At 42.9% G+C, this 19823-nt stretch overlaps 2 protein-coding genes across 4 annotated transcripts in view; one reads left to right on the top strand and one right to left on the bottom strand.

The window, feature by feature from the left end:
• The window catches only part of LOC149321041 (N(G),N(G)-dimethylarginine dimethylaminohydrolase 1-like), a 49939-nt gene extending 42049 nt beyond the window's left edge, over positions 1-7890 (top strand). For 2 of the 3 annotated variants that reach the window (XM_089514870.1, XM_089514852.1), the window contains exons 4-7: positions 97-170; positions 2364-2483; positions 4016-4159; positions 6348-7890. In XM_089514870.1, coding sequence (XP_089370996.1) covers positions 97-170; positions 2364-2483; positions 4016-4159; positions 6348-6464 — 455 coding nt within the window. In that variant the 3' untranslated portion in view covers positions 6465-7890. The remainder of the gene's footprint in view (positions 1-96; positions 171-2363; positions 2484-4015; positions 4160-6347) is intronic. The other variant, XM_089514862.1, reaches the window with a different exon arrangement.
• Positions 7891-11592: 3702 nt separating this feature from the next.
• LOC149321040 (TNF receptor-associated factor 1-like) lies at positions 11593-19526 on the bottom strand. The gene is made up of 4 exons (XM_089514882.1): positions 19227-19526; positions 16592-16769; positions 14678-14826; positions 11593-12270 (listed from the first exon to the last, which is right to left on the bottom strand). Exons 1-4 carry the CDS (start codon positions 19509-19511, stop codon positions 12052-12054), a joined length of 831 nt encoding a protein of 276 aa, XP_089371008.1. The 5' UTR covers positions 19512-19526; the 3' UTR covers positions 11593-12051.
• Between the last annotated feature and the right edge of the window lie 297 nt (positions 19527-19823).

Below are 19823 nucleotides of genomic sequence, written 5' to 3'. Positions count from 1 at the left end.
GCTTGTGAGCCATGCTTAAGGAGACCTTATTTGCTGCTGTGTTTAAAAAGGATGGCTCTGATGCACTCTATCATCTATCATTAACGCCTTTTACAGGTAGAGAGTTCTTTGTGGGCATATCCAAGTGGACTAATCACAGAGGAGCAGAGATGGTTGCAGACGCTTTCAGGGTGAGCTTGAAACTTTAAACACCTCTCTCTCTCTCTCTCTCTCTCTCTGCTGTCACCAGTTGTCCCTTTTCTTCTTCCTTTTACTTCACCCTCTTTACAATGAACTGGGCCAGTGGTTCAGATTACTCTTACTAGTGGCAACTAGAGGCCTCCATTGCAGTGGGCAGTGAATCAACCCCAAAATAGAGTCAGTGCTTCGAAGTGTTTCTTTTAACTTTAAATTGAAACTCAGAATGGATTTACCACCTCACTGAAAACGGGAGTCAGCCACTGCTGCTTGTTCTTACTCTGATACAGACTAAGGAGATTATTACACAAGGACCAATTCCATTACAATTGTGCTATTGAAAGATAATGGAACAATAGTGCTACAGCGCCAGATATTTTCACACAGTTGCGTGATAATGACATTCCAAAAGCAGCAGAGAAATGCAGGTGCATTCCGCATACATCCATTTGTATTGTTAATATATTGTTATTGAATGTTTCACACATCGCCATTTTGGCACTACAGCGCATGTCTGAAAATCATGGTTCCACCCTATACACAACAAAATAAATGATATATTTCACAACATTATTTTACATTATTATTTTTAGCAAGTTGAAACAAAATTGTGCCCTACACCTGAAAATAGGAGAAAAATCCACTCCAAAAACAATTGTAGCAATGGGAACGAATTGCCTGTACTGAAATGCAGTCTGGAAAAGGTCCCGTATTTGCTCTGCAATAGTGTGAATAGTGTGAATTAAATGTTATTGGCTTCCACACCTTCATGATAGCATTTCATTCGTGCTATTGGTAAACCATTCATGGGGTTTCCCCATTAATAAGAAGTTCCAGGATCATTACTGTTTATTCACGGGAGAAATAAGGGATGAATTGCTCAATAATGATGGGAACATTCTGTTTCTCACCTGTTTCTTACCCCCTTGTGATAATTTCCTATGACAGTTATTTCTGCCTTGTAGTAGTTCTTCATTCATCCACTAAGGAGCCCTTATGCGCCACAAAGGAAGAGTCTGGGGAATGTTTTAGGGCAGCCTGTGCCATTTCAGTGCTTTCTAGATATTTTGGACTATCACTCTCATGGATCTTGCAGTCCAGAACATCTAGAGGGCACCAGATTAGGGATGGTTGTCTGAGCATGTATGTTTAGTTCATGTGGGGGAACAGCCTGGTCTGTGGTTCTGTGTGAATGAACAGTGCACCCAAGAACATGAGTGTGAGTCCCCTGCTCTACATACTGCAAGCAGAAGGTTGATAATGTTATTTGATTTATCTTTCAAGAACATATGTCTGCCTCTATTAATTTTGCTTATGAACTGTGATGCTTGCTTTGAACACATTTTGAAAACCACTTAATAGATTACTGTGGGTGTAACCACACTGCTGAATTAAAATATTTAAAAACTGCTTTAACTGTCATGGCTCCATCCTGTGCAATCCTGTAGTTTGTTGTGGCACCAGTTTTTTCTGACAGAGAAGGTGAAATATCTCATAAAACTAAAAATCACAGAACTCCATAGCATTGAACCATGGTAGTTAAAGTGATGTCAAACTGCATTAATTCTGCAATGTAGATGCAGCCTGCATCTCTCCTGGCTTTTCCATGGTTCACTCATCTGTGTTCCCCAGTGTCACCTGCCACTGTATCACATTAGGTCACACTTCCACAGGCCTCTGAATTTCTGGTTTAAAAGCCCCCACATACCTGTCTATATTTGTTATTTTCACCCCATACTCTGCCTTAATGTACTAGCAGAAACTGTACTGAAAAGAAGATGACTCTTGACCTGGATGGACACTTAACATGTAGCCACATGTGAGTTCAGAAATGGCAAATTGGTAGGAATGTGTGGCCCACTATATGTTGGTCAGCGGCAACTCCCAAAATTCCTGATTATTGGCCTTCGTGACTAAGACTGATGAGAATTGCAGTCCAACAACAGTCACAGGTAACAGTCACAGGTTCTCTAACCCAGCTGTAATTCTTCTTTGGCTCTATGTTGATATAAAATACTCTTCTTCAACTTGGTACCTACCAGATCTGTTGGACAAAAATGGATTGCAGTGCACCGGCACCTACTAGATCTGTTGAACAATCTGTACTGGAGATGGGGAGGAGGGGATGCTCATGACCGTAACTGAGTGGCTTCTGCAGAAGTCCAAGCAAAAATTTTTCTGTGCAGGATTTTGCTGTGTCTACCGTTCCTGTCTCAGGCACGTTGCATCTCCGCAGCTTCTGCAGCATGGCTGGGTCTGACACGGTTGTTATTGGCAGCAGTGATGTGGCCAAGAAAGCCATGAAGGTAACACCTAAACTCACTAGGGCTTGGAGGGTGGATGTTTGTCAGGAGCTATATAGTCCTTAAGTTCATCTCTTTTCCACCATAGTTTAATCATCCCAGACTTTCTAGACCAGGCTTGCATTAAAGCACTAGCTTGGTACAAGGAAATCCATGTAAGCAAGTGAGCACACTTGTGGAACAAGACGGAGGTCCTTTGGATAAGCCCAACAAGGGCACTGGGTAAACCTGCCAGATGACAGAAGGTCCTTCCTTTACACCCATCAAAAATGCAACAGGCTACTGCAGGAAGAAGAGACTTCTTTGTTTCTCTGCCAGCCCTTGGTAAGCCAAGGGGAAGAAAGCAGTCTGTTCATTTTACAGGCTAACTGTCAAAGTTACGGTAACAGAGCCAGTTCACCTTAAAGGCTGGCTATATCTACATAGGGAGCCATATGTAATGATTTGAGTGTTGGACTCGAGCTCCAGCACACCAGAATTCAAATCCCTGCTCAGCCGTGGAAACCAACTGGGTGACCTTGGGATATCACACTCCTTTAGCTTTCGAGGAAAGCAGTGACAAACCTTTGAATAAATCTTGCCAAGAAAACTCTAGGTCTTTGTAAGTCAGGGTCATCTTGAAGGCAGCTAAAACATAATCTGTATAGGAATATTAGAAGCTGTTTCATACTGAGGTGTGTCAAAAGTTTAAACAAAATAAACATAAGAAGTCCCTTGCTAGATCTCAAATGAAATACCCATCCACTCCAACATTCTTTTCCCTAAAAAGCAGCCAGCCAGTTACCACTGGAGAGTTGCAGTAGGAGAGAAGATGACAATGATCTCAAATTTTCTCTTGAAGTATACAGTTTCTGAATGTGGCCGTTATTTTAGCCATGATGGCTAGGAAGTACAGTGGGTCCTTGGTATCTGCTGGGGTTTGGTTCCAGGACCCCCTGTGGATACCCAAATCCATGGATGCTCAAGTACAATGACAAAGTAAAATTATGTCCTTTATTTAAAATGGCAAAATCAAGGTTTGCTTTTTGGAATTTATATGTTTCAGAAATACTTTCAAGCTTTGAATGGTTGGATCCATGGATGCAGTATCTGTGGATACAGAGGGCTAACTATATTGGTAGACCTTGAATTCCTATTATGTTTCATGAAAGCCATCCAAGCTGCAGGTCATATATTTAATCAATTCTGCATGTTAATAAAGCATTATGTATAGAGGTACCTTATTTTGGTCACCCTGTACTTAATGCTCATCAGTTTCTTTGAACAGCATCAAAGTGTGATCTAGCAAGGCAGTTCTTAAGTTGGCTGCAGAGCAGATAGGTATAGAATGTAAAGCCACCCATGAAAGAGGAAGGCCAAAAATTAACCAGCCAAAGAAGGGGAATCAAGGGGGAGGACAAAAATGAGTTATTTCATTTCACAATTTTGACAGGAGAAGTAGGCTTTGATTTAGGTTGGCCTTGCATTTCATACAAGAATATGAATCTTCCAATGACTTCACTTCTCTTTTGACTTCTCCAATTTCTTTCTCAAAGACCATGGAACAATTAACAGATCACCACTATGAAACACTCACGGTGCCTGATGATCCAGCTGCTAATTGCATCTATGCTCGGCTTGGCCAGAAGAGCAGTGTCCTTCTGCATCGCAGTGCAGAGGAGTACCCCAACAGTGTGCAAGTAAGATCAATGGGTGTCTGTGAGATGGGGGAGAGGGTTGGGGTTCATTGCAGAAGAGTGGAAGAGATTGCTGTGGCTTCAGGGAATACAGCACCTCCGTACCATACGCAGATGTGCCATATGCGGCTTTAACCTTACGAGGAAGGTTAAGCCGGCGGGTGATGAATGGCTCACGTGCTTGTGTTGTGCACCACACCAAATGTGGAAGTACACCCCCATTGCGGCCAATGGAGTTTGAGCTTATGCGTTTTTCCCCATACGCGGAGGGATCTGGAATGGATCCCCACATATGGAGAGGGCCCACTGTATATGTGTGTTCTGTTTGTGCACATTTTGTGGTAACTTAAACCAAGTCAAATGCTACTGCTAGCAGAGGCTGTTGTGAAAATGCGACAGCTTATGTGTTGACCTGTAGCATACCCTTAAGAACCAGGGCAGAATTCTATATGCTTTATTTCTGTGCAAGACCTGCTGTTATGTGTAGTAGTGATTGTTAATCCTCAAGAGTCTTTGAGAAGGTGAGAGTAATGAACCGATAATGCTTCAAAAGGGCACAGAAGACAACGGTTTGCCACAACACATGTTCAGGTCTCATAGCCCTTTCTCACATTTGTGTGTTTGTTCAGAAGCATACTCAGCCAATAAAATTGCCTCTAGGCACATTCAAAAGTCTCCTCATTTTGAATTGTCACCTAGGTGGGACAAATAAGTGGCAAGATTTGGGATATTGGAAGGGTTTCGAACCGATGAATTATTGTAGGGGCAGGATTTGCTTCCATGGCTGAGATCCTGCATCAAGTAGATGGAGTGTAATGCTTGCCTGTACAGTTCCATTTTCTCCTTCCTGGGCAGCTGGCAAGCATAGTAATTCAGACAATGAAGAAGCAGCTGGTCTTGACTGGGGTGGGGTTGGGGGAAGAAATTATGGTGTGCTCACAGCTAGAGTGCATTCTCCTCTTCCTCTTCCTCTCCCCCTCAGGCTCCAAACCAGTCTCATCTTTATTGTCTGAATTGCCTCCCTGCTCCATTGGTAACTGCCACCACCAGCAGTAGCTGCTGCTATCACTTACACTGCCTCTCCCAGGACTTAACAATTGCTGTAGAAAAGATTTTGAAGGGGGTTCAAATGACTGGAGAATAACCCCCCCTGCTGCTTGTCCGAAAAGAGCATTTTGTGTTTAAGCAAGACTTACATGCTTGTATGTACTAACAGATTGCTGCTCCACAAAAGCAATACTGCTCTCCCTTCCTGCTACTCAGTTCTGTATAATGGAGGATGGGAAAGCTTTGCCCATATTATTATGGTTTCTTGGGGCTTCTTTCTTTAAAGTCCATTCACTCCCTTGCTCCACTACAGGTAACAAAGGGAAGAAATCCTGACCTGCTGAACTGCTTTGTAAATGAAATGGTCACACTTGTGATAAGCCCGCTGCCTCACTGCATCAAAAGGCCAGTCATGGGAAACCTTGACTTTTTATGAAATTTGGGTCTGACTTGGCAGGGTGAGGCAGATACCTTACACAAGGGTCAAACATTACCAAACAAAAATCCATCAGTGATACCTTTATTGGCCAACTGAAATGCACAATATACTTGTTGCAAGCTTTTGAAGCGCCATAGGTGTCTTCATCAGGCAAGATGTTACAAACCAAGCAGGAGAAAAAAAAATTGGTGATGTTAATCAGATGCCTGCATGTTGTTTCAGTCCTTAGTAAAGATGTTATGATGAAGGATATATTTTGCAGGCAGGCTCCTCGTCGCCATGTGGCAATAGGGAGATTTTCAAAATCTAAATGTCTTGGATGCATCTCAACAGGGACCCCTCTTTGGCAATCCAATATGTCTCCATTCCAGTGAGGTCACAGGCCTTTTTGTAGGCAGAGAACAATGGATTCCTCAAGAAGTCTCCATGTTCCTTTGGTGATGGAGAGATAAAGAATGCAAATTTAGTCCAAATTTAAGAATTAAAAAATGTTTTACCTTGGTTGAAGTTTCAGTCCACAGACTACTCTTCATGGTTCCCCTGTTGCAGCTACAATGTGGTGTCTCACAATATATGCGGTATCTCACAAGGGTCAAACATTGTTATCTGTGTTGGCAGCGTTTGGTTGTACTCTGCAGGGGCAGAATTAATGGGATTCATATATGGGAAGACAACTAACAGGTTTCTGTTTGTTCCTTCTCTTAGCCTTTCCAGAAACTTCCAGACTACACCCTCATTCCTGCTGCTTGCACTGAGGTAGCCAAACATGGTGGGACTCTCAGCTCCTGCTCTCTTCTCATCAACAAGAAGCTGGAAATCTAGTGCCTATTGAACCCCACAGACATACAGGTTCTCACCATCCCTGATGGGCAACCCCTTCCCTCGGTTCCTATATCCAGAGTGACATTCCAGTTTTTCTTAGCTTCTTTGTGAGGCAAGAATACCACCCTCCCTTCCAAATATGCTAATTTGGTCGGTCTTCAATTTTGCAGATGTTTCTCTTTGTATTTACATTGGATCTTCCATGGAGCCACGCTGGTCTCTTTATTTCCTGTCTCTCTGGCTGCTACTGTGTATCCTTTAGAAAGACTTTGCCCCATAGTAGACAGGTTGCTCTTACGTTGGAAGAAAAATCATAGTGTGAAACCAGAGGTCATCGCTTGTCATTCAGCCATCTCTGCTCTTGGCAATGTTTGCTCAAGTGTTTAACTTGTTTTGGACCTTTAAGAGTAGCATTGCTTTCCCCCCTTTCTTTCTGATTATATTTTGGGGGATCGTTTTGGAAGATCCAGAAGGGATATCCACCATGCAATTCTGTATCCAAAATACTGACCAAAATAGGTCTGTTCCTCCCTCTTTCAAAGCCCACATTTAAACAGGAGAGCAGACAAGGTTCTATTGGAGACCACCGCTATTGCAAATGGTTTCCAACTGTTTTGGTGGGCAGGCCGACACTGTGATATTCCCCAATGGGACAATCCCAGTACTATGGATGTGGGATTACCTGGAGACTCCTTAATTTTTGCAGTTACAGGCCCTAAGGTCTGATGATTCTTGCCAGATAGACCAAGACTTCACTAGTGCATTGTGTATCCCTTACCCTGAGACCTTTCTGCTCCCTCGGTAACTTGGGTCTAGCAGAAACGCTTAAAGCATAGTAGGAGAATGTGTGGCTCTCCAGTGATTGTTGGGTTGCAGCTCCCATCAGCTTTAGCCAGTGTGGCTAGTGGTGAGGGATGATAGGAACTACAGTCCAAAACAGTCCTGTGACCCACGTATTTCCCTTCTCTCCCAGCTTCAACAGCCTATCTTGTTTGACCCTTTGGACTGCTACATTCGTCTCTGTGGTGCTGCAGTTTGGAAAGAGGGGGGAGTTCAGGTAGATTGACCCCTCTCTCCTCAACCCAAACTCAAACAATGGCTTCCCCACTGCCACCTCAACAGGTGACCTCTCTGCATATCTTCAGGGTCGAAGCAGCCATGGAGGAGCAGCTTTGGAAAAAATAATGTATCTGTGAAGGATGCTGCTTCCCCTCCAAGGCACTATAGTGTGTATGTGTTTGTGTAACTGTAGTTTGAGGGCGTTTGTAGGAGTGTTCTTGAAAGGTGTAGAGGGAGCGCCCTCTGTTGGGGAGTAGGCATAATGACAGGTGTAGGACTGTAGATTGACTCACTGCCTCTTTAATTAACCTCTTTGTGAAATCTGACAAAAATTAAAAATAAAATAAAATAAAAAGACTGAACCAAACTCATGACTTTGACTAATCTTTCTTTTGTGTATGTGTTTGGTTTCTGGGATTCTAAATGTGTGGGTTCCAAGGCCATTATTATTATTATTATTATTGGGGGACAAAATTATTTTGTGATTACTATTGCTTTGGGAGTCAACAATAATTTGTCTAATTCTAGGTGAAATTGTAAAACCAAAGTGTTGAATTATGGACCCTATCTATGAAGTTCAAGGGGTTGCCATATGTCAGCAGCCAACTTGAAGGCACATACATAACAACAAATAGAAGGAAGTGATGATCTTTAAAATACATGCCTATATTGAGTGGACTGGAAGCCCGTCCACCTGAAGTGTATGCTAGTGAAAATGACAAGAGATTTTTGTTGGAAGCCATCTCAAATACTCATTTCAAAGATGTAAAATTCAGAGATACATCCATGTTAGCCTGGCATATCAGTATGCAAAGAGATCTTGTAGCACCTTTGAGACTAATGGAGCAAAAGAAGTTGTAGTATAAACTTTTGTAAACTTGGTCTACTTCCTTAGATGCATGGAGTGAATAGATCAGTTAGTCTCAAAGGTGCTAGAAGATCCCTTTGCATACTCAGTTCAAAGATGTCTGTCAAAGAGGTGACATCCAGGGTAACTATCATGGGTGAGGCTTAGAAAAATGACCAAGAAATTGTGTTGCCACAGAAATGTAGCGGCCCTCTTCAGTCAGCCCTACCATTAGGCACAGTGAGGCAGTCGCAGAGCTGTAAGCACAGAGAGTTGTGTGTCATGCAGCCTGCTCTGCAGCTGTTCTTTTCAGTGGAAAATGCTGTCAGGCCATCATTATTAAAGATGACTTTGCTAGTGCTGTCATATTTTATATGCAGAATGGAAGAGGAGGTTCCTCATTTTATTCTTTGCCTTGGGCAGCAAAATGTTTTGGACCAGCCGTATATTAGGATTACAGTGCTTGTGATTTGCCAAACCGAACATGGTCTACCTGGTTTTTTATGGCTTCTCTGTTCTTGTAGGTCCATGCAGATGAAGAACAACCCATTAGGTCTCTTCAACTCTTAGCAGACCACAGTGTATGATGAGGAAGCTTCATTTGGTTTAGTAATCACTGGTTATACAGATTTGTCCAGTGCAAAAGTTGTAATTTTTTTTTCTTTGAAAAGAAAGTAAGGAACCTAGAGGTCATTTCAAAAGACTTGGGCCTGCTGCTAATTCCAAACTAGAAGAGGCCCACTGAAGCAGTGGGAATCAACTTTACCCAATTGATTTTGTAGGCTTACTCTTGTTGGGAAAAGCAATTGGATTTAGGCCTGTTTGTAGGATGGTTTCTGAGACTTCATCCCAATAGCTTCTGTTTGGGGGGAAAAAATAAAGTTGGGAGGGGAGTGTGAGCATGATAGAGAATGACAGAGGGGATTAGTGATATAAAAAGGCTGTAGGCAGAGTTATGCTGTTTGGGCAAGTGCTGTAGTAATGGTATGTGTGGTCAAAATGTAATTTGGAACCTGATTTTCTGCAATGTTATTCTCTGCACCATAAAAAGGGTAAGAACAAGGTGAAAGCACTTTTAGTTTAATAGAACCTTCTCAGATTTAGAAATCGAAGGTTTTATATGGGATCTCTTACAACTTTAGGATTGAAAGTACTGTTTGGGGGCTACTGTTCCATGAAGTCCAGGTGGGTAGAGTGGTTCAGCCCACATTGATTCATGTCAATCTTCATGACAGATGGAGACTATTCAGGTAGTTCTGAAGTTTTCAAAATGAGAGCCAGATCAGTTTCTGCAGACCAGCTTTCCTTGACCTGGTGCCTTTCAGATGTCTTGGAACTACATTTCCCACCATCCCTAGCCAAGGCTGAAGACGGCTGGGTCACCTATGGCTACAAGGTTGATTGGTCTGACTTAAAAAAACACCTAATAGCCATTTGTGCCCTTGGCATCAGATCAGGAACATGCCTTCCACATTCCTCTTCCCTCAACATCCTGTTGCCAGTTTATCAGGCTTGCCAACTTTTCTTGTTAAGACTCCCAACCTCACCCCTGAATGACAGGCAGAAAATCAACAGGTGCGCCTCTTCAAGTGCCAAGGAAATAACAAAATATTCTGAACTACATTCCCAAACACTATGCCTGTATGCAGCCACTCAAATAGAGGAGTAAGCTTAATACAAACATGTCATATTTGAGCAGTTGGACTGAGACTTGGGACCAAAGCAGATGGGTAGGAAAAAGTGGCTTTATCCTGCTTTTTCTGAAAGAGGGTCAAACTCCCACTGTCTGCACAGAACCTCCCAAGGTGGGCCAAACTGTCAGACTGAATGGTGTGGCATCCAGCCGCACTGCTGGGTTTTTTGTTGTTGCCTCCCCACCATGCATGTGCACCGTTGCACGAATGCACTGCCTGTGATGTCCAAGTGCCTCCCAGCCATGTCCCACCCAGATGCCATTCCACTGGATGGCCACCCCTTTGATCATCCACACAGTCACATGTGCTACGTTCCATCGGTACAGTGCATCAATGCACTGGTGCAAAGCATAATCATGGAGCCCCCCCCCCCCATACATGCCCCCTTCACCTCCTGTTGTCCTGTTTGGTTTGTGTATGTTGTAATTACATCCATTGGAGTTGTCACTCTCACTTTTTTGCTTTGGTGCAGCCTCACATGGGCAATGGGCTGTTAATATGCAGGCACAAAGATGTGCATTTTCTGAGCTAAGCTGGAGTATCCCGGCTTCTTTTTGCTGGTTTTCAGCCCTGGAATACATCTTCATTTTGGTTTCCACCTGCTTTTGAATGCTCCACCTTTCAAGCATCTGAAAGCCACTTTATTTTTCCCATCTATTCCACACTTATAACAAGCCCAGTGAATTCAAAGCATGGATTTGGCTGACGAAGCCCAGTTGGAGGAGGGTTGAACCCCCTTGAAATTATCAGTAATATTGGACCACTGAGACTCCTATGTAGTTGAGCCTGCTCTGGACTTATCAATCCAGAAATACAATAAATGATCAATATTTTGCTGTTGCTTTCATGGTAATCAGACTGTTATCAACTTTAGTTGGATGAAGATAAAGATGATGATGGTTTCATTGATTTGTAAAAGCACACCTGCAAGTACTAAAAATTAACAGCCTGCCTGCCAGTGTTGAGCCCCCAACATCAGTCAGGTTGTTAGGGCTGGTAGTTGTCATGTTAGTGGGGTAGTGAACCTGTCCCGTGTTTTTCATACCCTTAAAGGAGCTATCCCCTAATTCCTTTAAAGTTTGGTCTAAAACAGGGATAGGCAACCTTTTTGAGCCGGGGGCCGGGTTGCTGTCCCTCAGACAACTGGGGGGCCGAAGCCAAAAAATAAATAATTAAATATTTTTTTTTAAAATAAATAAATAAACCGGGACAAATGTAGGACAAAAATTTCAAATGGAGGGCACTTTATAAAAAATGGAGGGCACGCTAAAAATTTGCTGATTTTTAAAAAAATGTTAATATAAATGCATGTTTCGGAGGCTTCTATAGACAATTCCCCACCTTGCCCGCCGCTTGCCCCCCTTGCCTGCCGCTTGCTCCCCCTTGCCCGCCTCCTCCTGATAGGCCAAAGGTCCCACGCCCTCACGCAACAGGCCAAAGGCTCCGGTGGCAGGACCGGGCTGGGGCCGGTCCCAAGGCCTTGCCGGGCCGCATCCGGCCCGCGGGCCGCAGGTTGCCTACCCCTGGTCTAAAAGGACTGTTCACTGCCTCACTGTCAGTGGGATCTATCCATTATCACTGTAGTCATGATAGTCATGAACAGAATTCACAAAATCGGGATCCCGTTTAAGACTGGAGCCACTATATACATGATAGTGATGGGTGTAACAGACCCTATAAAGCCTGGATCTGTCCTAAACTGGATACATTGTAGTCACAATAAACATGGTAAGAACAGACTTTACAAAGTCCAGATTCAATTCCCACCCCACCTCCAATCACCCTGATGTGCCTACCTATCTCTGGAAAGGTAGGACAGTTTCCAAGTTTCTGTTTTTCTGATAGGCCCATCAAGGGAAGAGATTGTGAACAATGCAGCTGTGTCTCTTTAGGTAACCGTTCTGAAACCACCATACCAAGCTCTCTCTGTGTCCATGAGCAACAGTTATCACTAGCTGGTCTCCAGTCCAGTGGGCTTAAATTCAGTCTATGTTTCTGTGTCAATCACAGCTTGAATGGCTAAAGTGTCATTATGGATATATGAAGTCCTGGAGCAACGGAGTAAGTTCAGGGGGCAGAATTCGGGGAGACCACTGGCCACATTGGTTTCACTCATGGGGCGCTGGAACGAGGATGAGGACTCCAGGGGTCGAAATGATGTGGAAATGTGGTGCTTGTTTTCTTGATCCAGGAGAGTGAGTGTGACCTGATAAAAAGAGAACAGCCATAAGGGTGTGTCTATGCTACAAATATCTTAATATAGTAGAAACGCTAAGGAATCCTGGGAGGTGAAGCCATGTGTTCCAGTGGGAGGAGTGTTTGGGTTGGATCACCCATCTACAGGATCAATCGCTGTAATAATGTGCTGGAGAAGAGGGCAAAACATGCTGCCTGAGGCACAGTTCCCAAACCTGTGATCATGGAAGTCTGCTCTGTATAATTCTTTCATCTCCAAAAGATGCTGATGGGACTTGGATCTTGCAGTGCTCAGGCCTGCCTCCCATGTTATATGAGCAGAGGAGTGCTGGGTGCTTATTTCTCCAGTATATGAGTGGGAGTGTTGGCATGGTGTGTGAATTGGACTTTTGGTTTAGATTATGGGAGACCTGGCTTCACTACCAACTGTTGTCATGGGAATCATTTCATGGTGTTAGATGAATCATTTATTGCATAGCTTCAGTCGCCCTGTTTAAAATAGATATAATAGGATGCCTACTTACCATTGGTCCATGCAACTCCAGTCTAGGGAACCTGTGGTCTTCAAGATGTTGTTGAACTCCAGTACCCATCAGCAGTAGTTAGCATGGCAAATGTGGAATGATGGGAGCTGAAATTCATCCACATCTGAAGAGCTGAAGGTTCTCCATCCCTGATCAAGCTGCATATACACTGACCAACACAGCTCTCTTATGCAGGGGTGGAGAATCTGTAGCCCACCAGATATAATCCTCAGTGCTGGCCATCCTGTGTGGGGAGCATGGGAGTTGATGACCAACAACATCTGGAAGATCAAAGGTTCTTTAGGATCTTGGCAGGTCTTTCCTAGCCTTACTTTCAGAAAGCCTTTAACTAGAGCAGGGATGGAAAACCATATGTGCTCCATATCTTGTTAGACTACAGCTCCCAATACCGCTGACCCCTGGGCATCCAAGCTGTAGTTGGAGTCCAACAACTTCTGAATGGTCACAGGTTCACCATCAGAACAGTCTTATCCCTTCATATCCACAGATTCTTTCTCCACAGATTCCACCATGACTTGAAAATATATTCTCTCTCTATATATACACACACACACACACACACACACACACACACACACACACACTGATTTTGCCATTTTATATAAGGTACACCGTTTTACAATCCATTGTATTTAATGGTATTTGGATCTCCATGGATTTTAGTATCCACAGGGAGTCCTAGAACCAAACCCCAGCAGATACCAAGAGCCCACTGTAACTCTCTTTGGCCCACTCTAAATCAGGAGTGAATGAACTTCAGTCCTTCATGGTCTCTTTTTTACAAGACTCCATGTGCCCCACTTATATGTAGGTGAATGTTAAATTTACACAGAGAGACTGCATATCCAGAAAATATTAATGGTCAAGCCAAATGGAGACTATGTAGCCCTCCAGATGTGGCTGGATTTTAACCCCCACTAAAACTAACAGCTGATGGTGAAGGATTATGGGAGTTGAAATACAAGCAAAACTGGAGGGCCACATGTCCTCCAGGCCTGCATTAAGGCATCTCTGATCTGTGTTACGTCACCCTGAGTATGTATGGCTATGTATGACTATGTACGGCTGGAACAGACTAAAGTCCTTCTAATGTGGCATTCTTTGCGAGGAGCTCATCCAAGGTGGATGTCTGGAGATAGAGCAGTCCACCAGCAAACCTGTAGATCACTGTTCATTCTTTCCTTCCAAGTTCTTCCCTTCCAAGTGTAGTTAAGAACTGTGTGTGTATATGTTCTTTCAAGTTGCCTCTTGCCTTAGGGTGACCCCATGAATTTCATAGGGTTTTCTTAGGCAAGGAATATTCAGAGGCGGTTTGCCAGTATCTTTTTCCTCTGAAATATAGCCTACAGCACCTGAGATTTGTTGTTGGTCTCTTGTCCAAATACTAACCATGGCTGACCCTGCTTAACTTCCAAGATCAGGCTTTAGAGCAATGTGGTACTCAAACATTTTTACCCTTGAAACCCCTCTTTAAATCTACATGAGGACATTGTGCCACCCCACTTGCCGTAGTTTATGAATAAATTATTTTCTTTAGTCTGCATATTTTCATTCACCCATTCATATTCTAACATTTTATAAGAAAATAATATTGGCCAAATTAGAACATGTTTCAATAGATTCAATATTTAACTCAGTTTTTTACACATTAAAAATATGGAAAGAGGAAGAGGAGGAGTGACCAGGGCCTCTAAGTCTCGTGCCCTTCTTGAGCAAGTCTTGTACCCCATGGGGGTCCCACTCGTCATTTGAGAACCACCCTTATTTCTCCTGCATGATTGGTCTTGGAATAAAAACCAACATGCCTCGGAGAGATGGGGGAAAGGTTCTCATATAAGCCCAGTACTGTTCTATAAGTGCAAAAGCTCCTACCTTGTGCCGGAAAGGCCATTTCAGCAGGAAATCATATTCCCCTTTCATTAGAACCAGGAAGAGAGAGATGTGGGTTCCGGTTCCTGTCCCATCTCCATTCAGGAACAGCTTGAGGCAGACTTTGTAACCATACCGGCTGGTGTAAAATGCTTTGGAGAGGAAGAGGAGAAGAATAAGTAGGGTAAGAATGCTGGAAAATCTTTCACTGAGTGCACTTTGTTATGGTTTCTCCCATTTACCAGGCCAGCATCTGTCGTCAAGTTCCTGCTAAAGGGGGGCAAAACTGTCCCAAGTGAACCAGGGAATTTGCAGAATAAGACCCAAATTGGACATGATGGGATGGATGCATGGCTGCTGCTTACTCCACATCTTGCTACATTTCTCTAGTAATAATAATAATAATAATAATAATAATAATAATATAATTTATTTATACCCCGCCCAATCACTAGGAATCTGGGCGGCTTACAACAGTAGGGAAATACAGAGCAATAGCAATAAACAATAACAATACACATAAGATAATAAAGAAATATAACATAGCAATACATAGCAAAAAACATAAACAACAACAATAATATTGTAGCAATTCAATAATGACAATAGCCTAACACTGATTATTACATTCAAATCAATAATTATCAAAAAGAATTCCCTATTTCCAACCCCTCATTGGAAAAAATAACAAGCAGATGCCAATAAACAATGAAATAATAAAGGAAATACAGCACAAGTTACAACATTACCGTCAAGGAAATTACAATAAAAGAATTACAATCTAACAACCTGAAAAAGGGGGAGACTAAAAATTAGCAACAAGATAATGTTCTTCTTAGTATTGCCCGAGGCTTTATAGGCCAACGCCCAAGCAGAGTTAGTCCGGGGCTGGAGGAGGGGGCAAGATGTTAAAGAGCCCTCCCTCACTCAGTCCTCCATTCTTCTCCTGGCAGTCCACTAGTAATAGTTAACTAGTAATAGTTAAACAGAAGAAGGTTCCAAGAACAATGATCCCATGGCATATATTTATCATTGCTTGCAAGCAGTTTCCAGTAGAGCAGAGTATAACGGATGAACAGATGCCTATTATATTGTCAAACACTGACTGCAAATATGTGAGGCAACATCCTTGCAAAAACACTTAAAATGGGCAAATACAACCACAAATTCATGCACACTGGTGCATCTCTCTGTGTGTACGTGTTTGTTTTAAATTGAAAACTGATACTATAGTGGCAGGAACTGAATTTAAAACCATGAAAAATAAAAAACTGAAAATGACAGATTTGTGCATCTTAGTCCCTGCCCTGGTAGATTAGGAACAAAACACCAGTCTTCCACATTGGAAACCCCAAGAAGCACTGGTCTAAACTTAACCACTTCTCTTGTAAGTTCAGGAACATACTACATGAAATGGAAGTAGGCCCCTTTGCCTTCTGTAGAACAGAACTCTGTGAGGTATTATTGCAGAGCTTGGAAAAGCTGTTGTTTTGGGAGTACTCTTGCCACAATACCCCAGCCACCATAACCCATGCTGGATGGAAAATGCTGGAAGTAGTAATTAAAAAAAATCTGACCAGTCTCTGAATTCTTGTTTGCCTACCCTATGCAGTTACTCTTTTTCCAGGTAATTCCCTTACTTTATTTATATATTCATTTATTTAAAACACACCACACCCAAATACTCCCAATCTAAAATGCCATGTGCTTAAGGCATAAAAATTTCCCTTTGGTGGAGAGTTTGCTTTAAATTTCTATTTTGTTGGTCACAGGATTTGTTTAAGATCTGTTGATGATGGCAGACCATGACAATTTACCTCTGGTGTGCAGACCACTGAGTTTCCAACAGCTGCAGTTTTGACAAAAATGAAAACATCGCTACATCTCTTTCTTCTACCCACATTTATGGTCACTCACCGGGTGAATAAAGGGCCGGGCGGTTTCCATCTTGTGCTTCCCGAGTTCTAAGTCTCACCTCAGAGACTTTCCAGAGGAAACAGCCATTATACGTGGTTTGTTCCAGGGTGTGGATCCGGGACACCAAGTTACTGATCATCACATCCTTCAGGGCCAGGAGTGAGTCTTGCTGCTCCACCTCCAAAGAAACAGATGGAAGTGGTTTGTGCGGAGTAGCATGGGTTTGAATCAGAGGTGATCAATCTGGGCATATGTGCCTTCAAGTTACCTGTCGACTTATGGTGAACCTATGAATTTTCACAGGGTTTTCTTGGGCAAGGAATGCTCAGAGGTGCTTTTGCCAGTTCCTTCCTCTGAAATAGACTACACAACCTGGGATTCGTTGACACTCCTCCACCCAAGTACTAACCAAGACTGATCCTACTTAGCTTCCAAGATCAGATGACATCTGGTGCCTTTAGCATATGTAGGTCAATCAGGATATTATAGGACAAAGAATCTGTGGATTCACAAGCCATTGGCTTTTAGTCTGTGAAGAGTTTCCAGGAAAGAAAGTAACAATTCAGGTACAAGTATCTGGTGCATTTAGAAAATAATTTGCCAGCTCCCACATCAGATAGAATGAGAAACACTAATACATTGATAGTGAAGGCAATCTCACACTTCCCTAAGTATATTCTATGGACTTTGGATCAGTCCACATTGGCCCAGTTTGGTTCAGGAATGAGCCTGATATGGTTCTGGAGTCAGCCAAATCAGTTGCAATACTAAATTTATCCTGATTTATTTATTGCTTTACATGGCATATTTTAGTGTTGTTGTGCACTGATTTTCAAAGAGAAGCAATTTATAAATATTTGTAAATACACGATAAATAGGAAGGAAAGAAACTGCAGTGTTTTGTAGTTGTCTTGGGAGAAAAAGAGTTGGAATGCTGTCTTTTCTCTCTTGCTTCCCTGCTGTCTCCTGGAATAAGATTTCTTAACAGATTGAGAAGATTTCTGAGCCAAGCATTCTCTGAAACCATTATCCATTTTGAAAGCAGCACATATGACACAGCCAAACAGATTTGATGTGGGAGTGATGAGTTCTTGCCAAACACTTTCTATTCTGTGGCCTTTTGTTCCCTTGGTAGTGGTTGCTTTTAGTTCTCTGAATCATTTCTCTTTTACTACCTTGTCCTCACAGTACTTGGCTGCTTTTGTTCATACTGCCAGTCCATCTGGCTTTGGGGACCCATGTGGGTTTTGTTTACAAGCACCTGTGATACATGGTTTTGCAACGTTATTGATAAAAAAAGGCAAAGAGGAAGGAGAGCTTTTGAAGAGGGAGAATAGTACTACAGGTTGAGTCTCCTATATCTGAAATGCTGGGGACCAGAAGTGTTTGAAATTTTGCATTTTTTCCTCAGATTTGCGTATTGTGAAAGCTGGACAGTGAAGAAAGCTGACAGGAAAAGAATAACTTATTTGAAATGTGATGCTGGAAGAGAGTTCTAAGGGTACCATGGACTACTAAGAAGATTAATGAATGCGTCTTAGAGCAAAGGAAGCCTGAATATTCCCTAGAAGCCCAAATGACTAATCTGCAACTTTTTGTACGTTTGGGCATATCATGAGATGACATTGCTCATTAGAAAAGATGGTGATACTTGAGAAAGTTGAGGGCAGTAGAAAAAGAGGAAGAAGGCATTGCAGATATATTGACTCAATCAAGGAAGTCATGCCCCTGAGTCTGAAAGATCTGAGTAAAGCTGTTGATGACCAGGCCTTTGGGAAGTCTATCACTCATAGGGTCAACTTAAGTCAAAGTCAACTGGACAACAAATAACTAAATTACCTCCCAAGCCAACATTTCAGGTTTCTGTCTGTTTTGCTTTGGAATGCAGTTTTATGAATCAATTTTGACTAAACATGAACTCTTGACATCCCTGCAAGCTTGATACCAATCTCCCCCCCCCCCCCCCGGCCCGGAAACTGCTGTGCTTGGAACTTGATCTGAAACAAATTTTAAGGACTGTGCTTTCAATGGAAGGTGCCTTTTGTTATTTGCAAAAACAACAAAACAAGGTAAATAGTTCTGACTCACTCCTTCTGCATGTGGAAACATACAAATGGATCAAGTTCAAAATTAGAACATACAAATGCCAAAGAGAGTATTTACTAAATATTTTTAAGCTACCCTGCTGGATCATGTAGTACAATGTTGCACAATGTGGCATCCTCCAAATGTCTAGGGCTACAACTTTCATAATGCTTGACCATCCTGCTCAGGACCTATGGGGGTTGTAGTCCAGGACATCAGGGCTTGAGTACAACTGGAAGTATGCATAAGCATCTGATCTTGGAATCTAAGCAGGGTCAGCCCTGGTTAGCACTCGGGAGACCACCAAGGAATCCCAGGGGCTATAGGCTATGTTTCAGAGGAAGGAACTTGCAAAACCACCTCTCAACATTCCTTTTCTAAGAAAATCCTATGATCCATGAGTCGAGAAATGACTTGAAGGCGCACATACACACACACACACACACACACACACAGAGAGAGAGAGAGAGAGAGAGAGAGAGAGAGAGAGACATATCCAAAGACAGCCAGCTCTCCTGAGACCTATGTAGCTGTGAGACTCATCTCTTACCTTCTCCTCTAGATAGAGGATCCGGGCCATGGCTTCTCCCAAGGCGACTCCAGGGACTTCCTCTCTTCTTCCCAGCTCCCGGCTCAGGACCGAGACAATGTTCTCCAAGGTTTTCTGCCGGTTTTCCAACTCTGCTACTTTGTGGTTGAATGGGAGATCTGTCTTGAGCCTCTCCCACAGCTTGTCAAGGGGGAAGCCCAGGTTGGCTAATTGATGCAAAGCTTCAAGAAGATAGGAGTGCTGCTGAGATATCCCAGTTTCTTCTGCTTGTTCACCAGCCAGCATCTGCTGATAGTGAAGACTCACCTGTGGCATGGCATCATCTAGTGTCAGTTTTGAATTCATTTTTGAATGAAAACAGCATTAGTGCTGCACTGAAGGCAAGTGCTAGGACTGCCCAGTGGGATGTTTCCCAAACTTTAGTCCTCCAGGTGTTTTGGACTTAAGTTCCCAGAAGCCCTAGCTAGTTTGGTCAACAACCAGGAATTCTGGGAGCTGAAGTCCAAAACAGAGGAACAAAGTTTGGGGACCATTCTTGGCCACCCGGATGTTTGTGACTTCATCTTCCAGAATTTTGAGCATTGGCCATGTTGGCTG

The sequence above is a fragment of the Sceloporus occidentalis genome, unplaced genomic scaffold (genome assembly GCF_023333645.1).
Source record: "Sceloporus occidentalis isolate IW3139 unplaced genomic scaffold, rSceOcc1.0.p SCAF_1, whole genome shotgun sequence".
Classification (NCBI taxonomy): domain Eukaryota; kingdom Metazoa; phylum Chordata; class Lepidosauria; order Squamata; family Phrynosomatidae; genus Sceloporus; species Sceloporus occidentalis.
This window is presented reverse-complemented; position numbering and strand designations above follow the sequence as displayed.

What these genes read in the sequence shown, in the direction of transcription:
- LOC149321040 (XM_089514882.1), bottom strand. Translation starts at nt 19,511, where the DNA reads ATGCTGGCTGGTGAACAAGCAGAAGAAACTGGGATATCTCAGCAGCAC. An exon ending in TCCTCTATCTAGAGGAGAAG is followed by an intron (nt 16,770 to 19,226) that starts GTAAGAGATGAG and finishes GTTTCTTTGGAG; the next exon opens with GTGGAGCAGCAAGACTCACT. An exon ending in AATGGCCTTTCCGGCACAAG is followed by an intron (nt 12,271 to 14,677) that starts GTAGGAGCTTTT and finishes TCTTTTTATCAG; the next exon opens with GTCACACTCACTCTCCTGGA.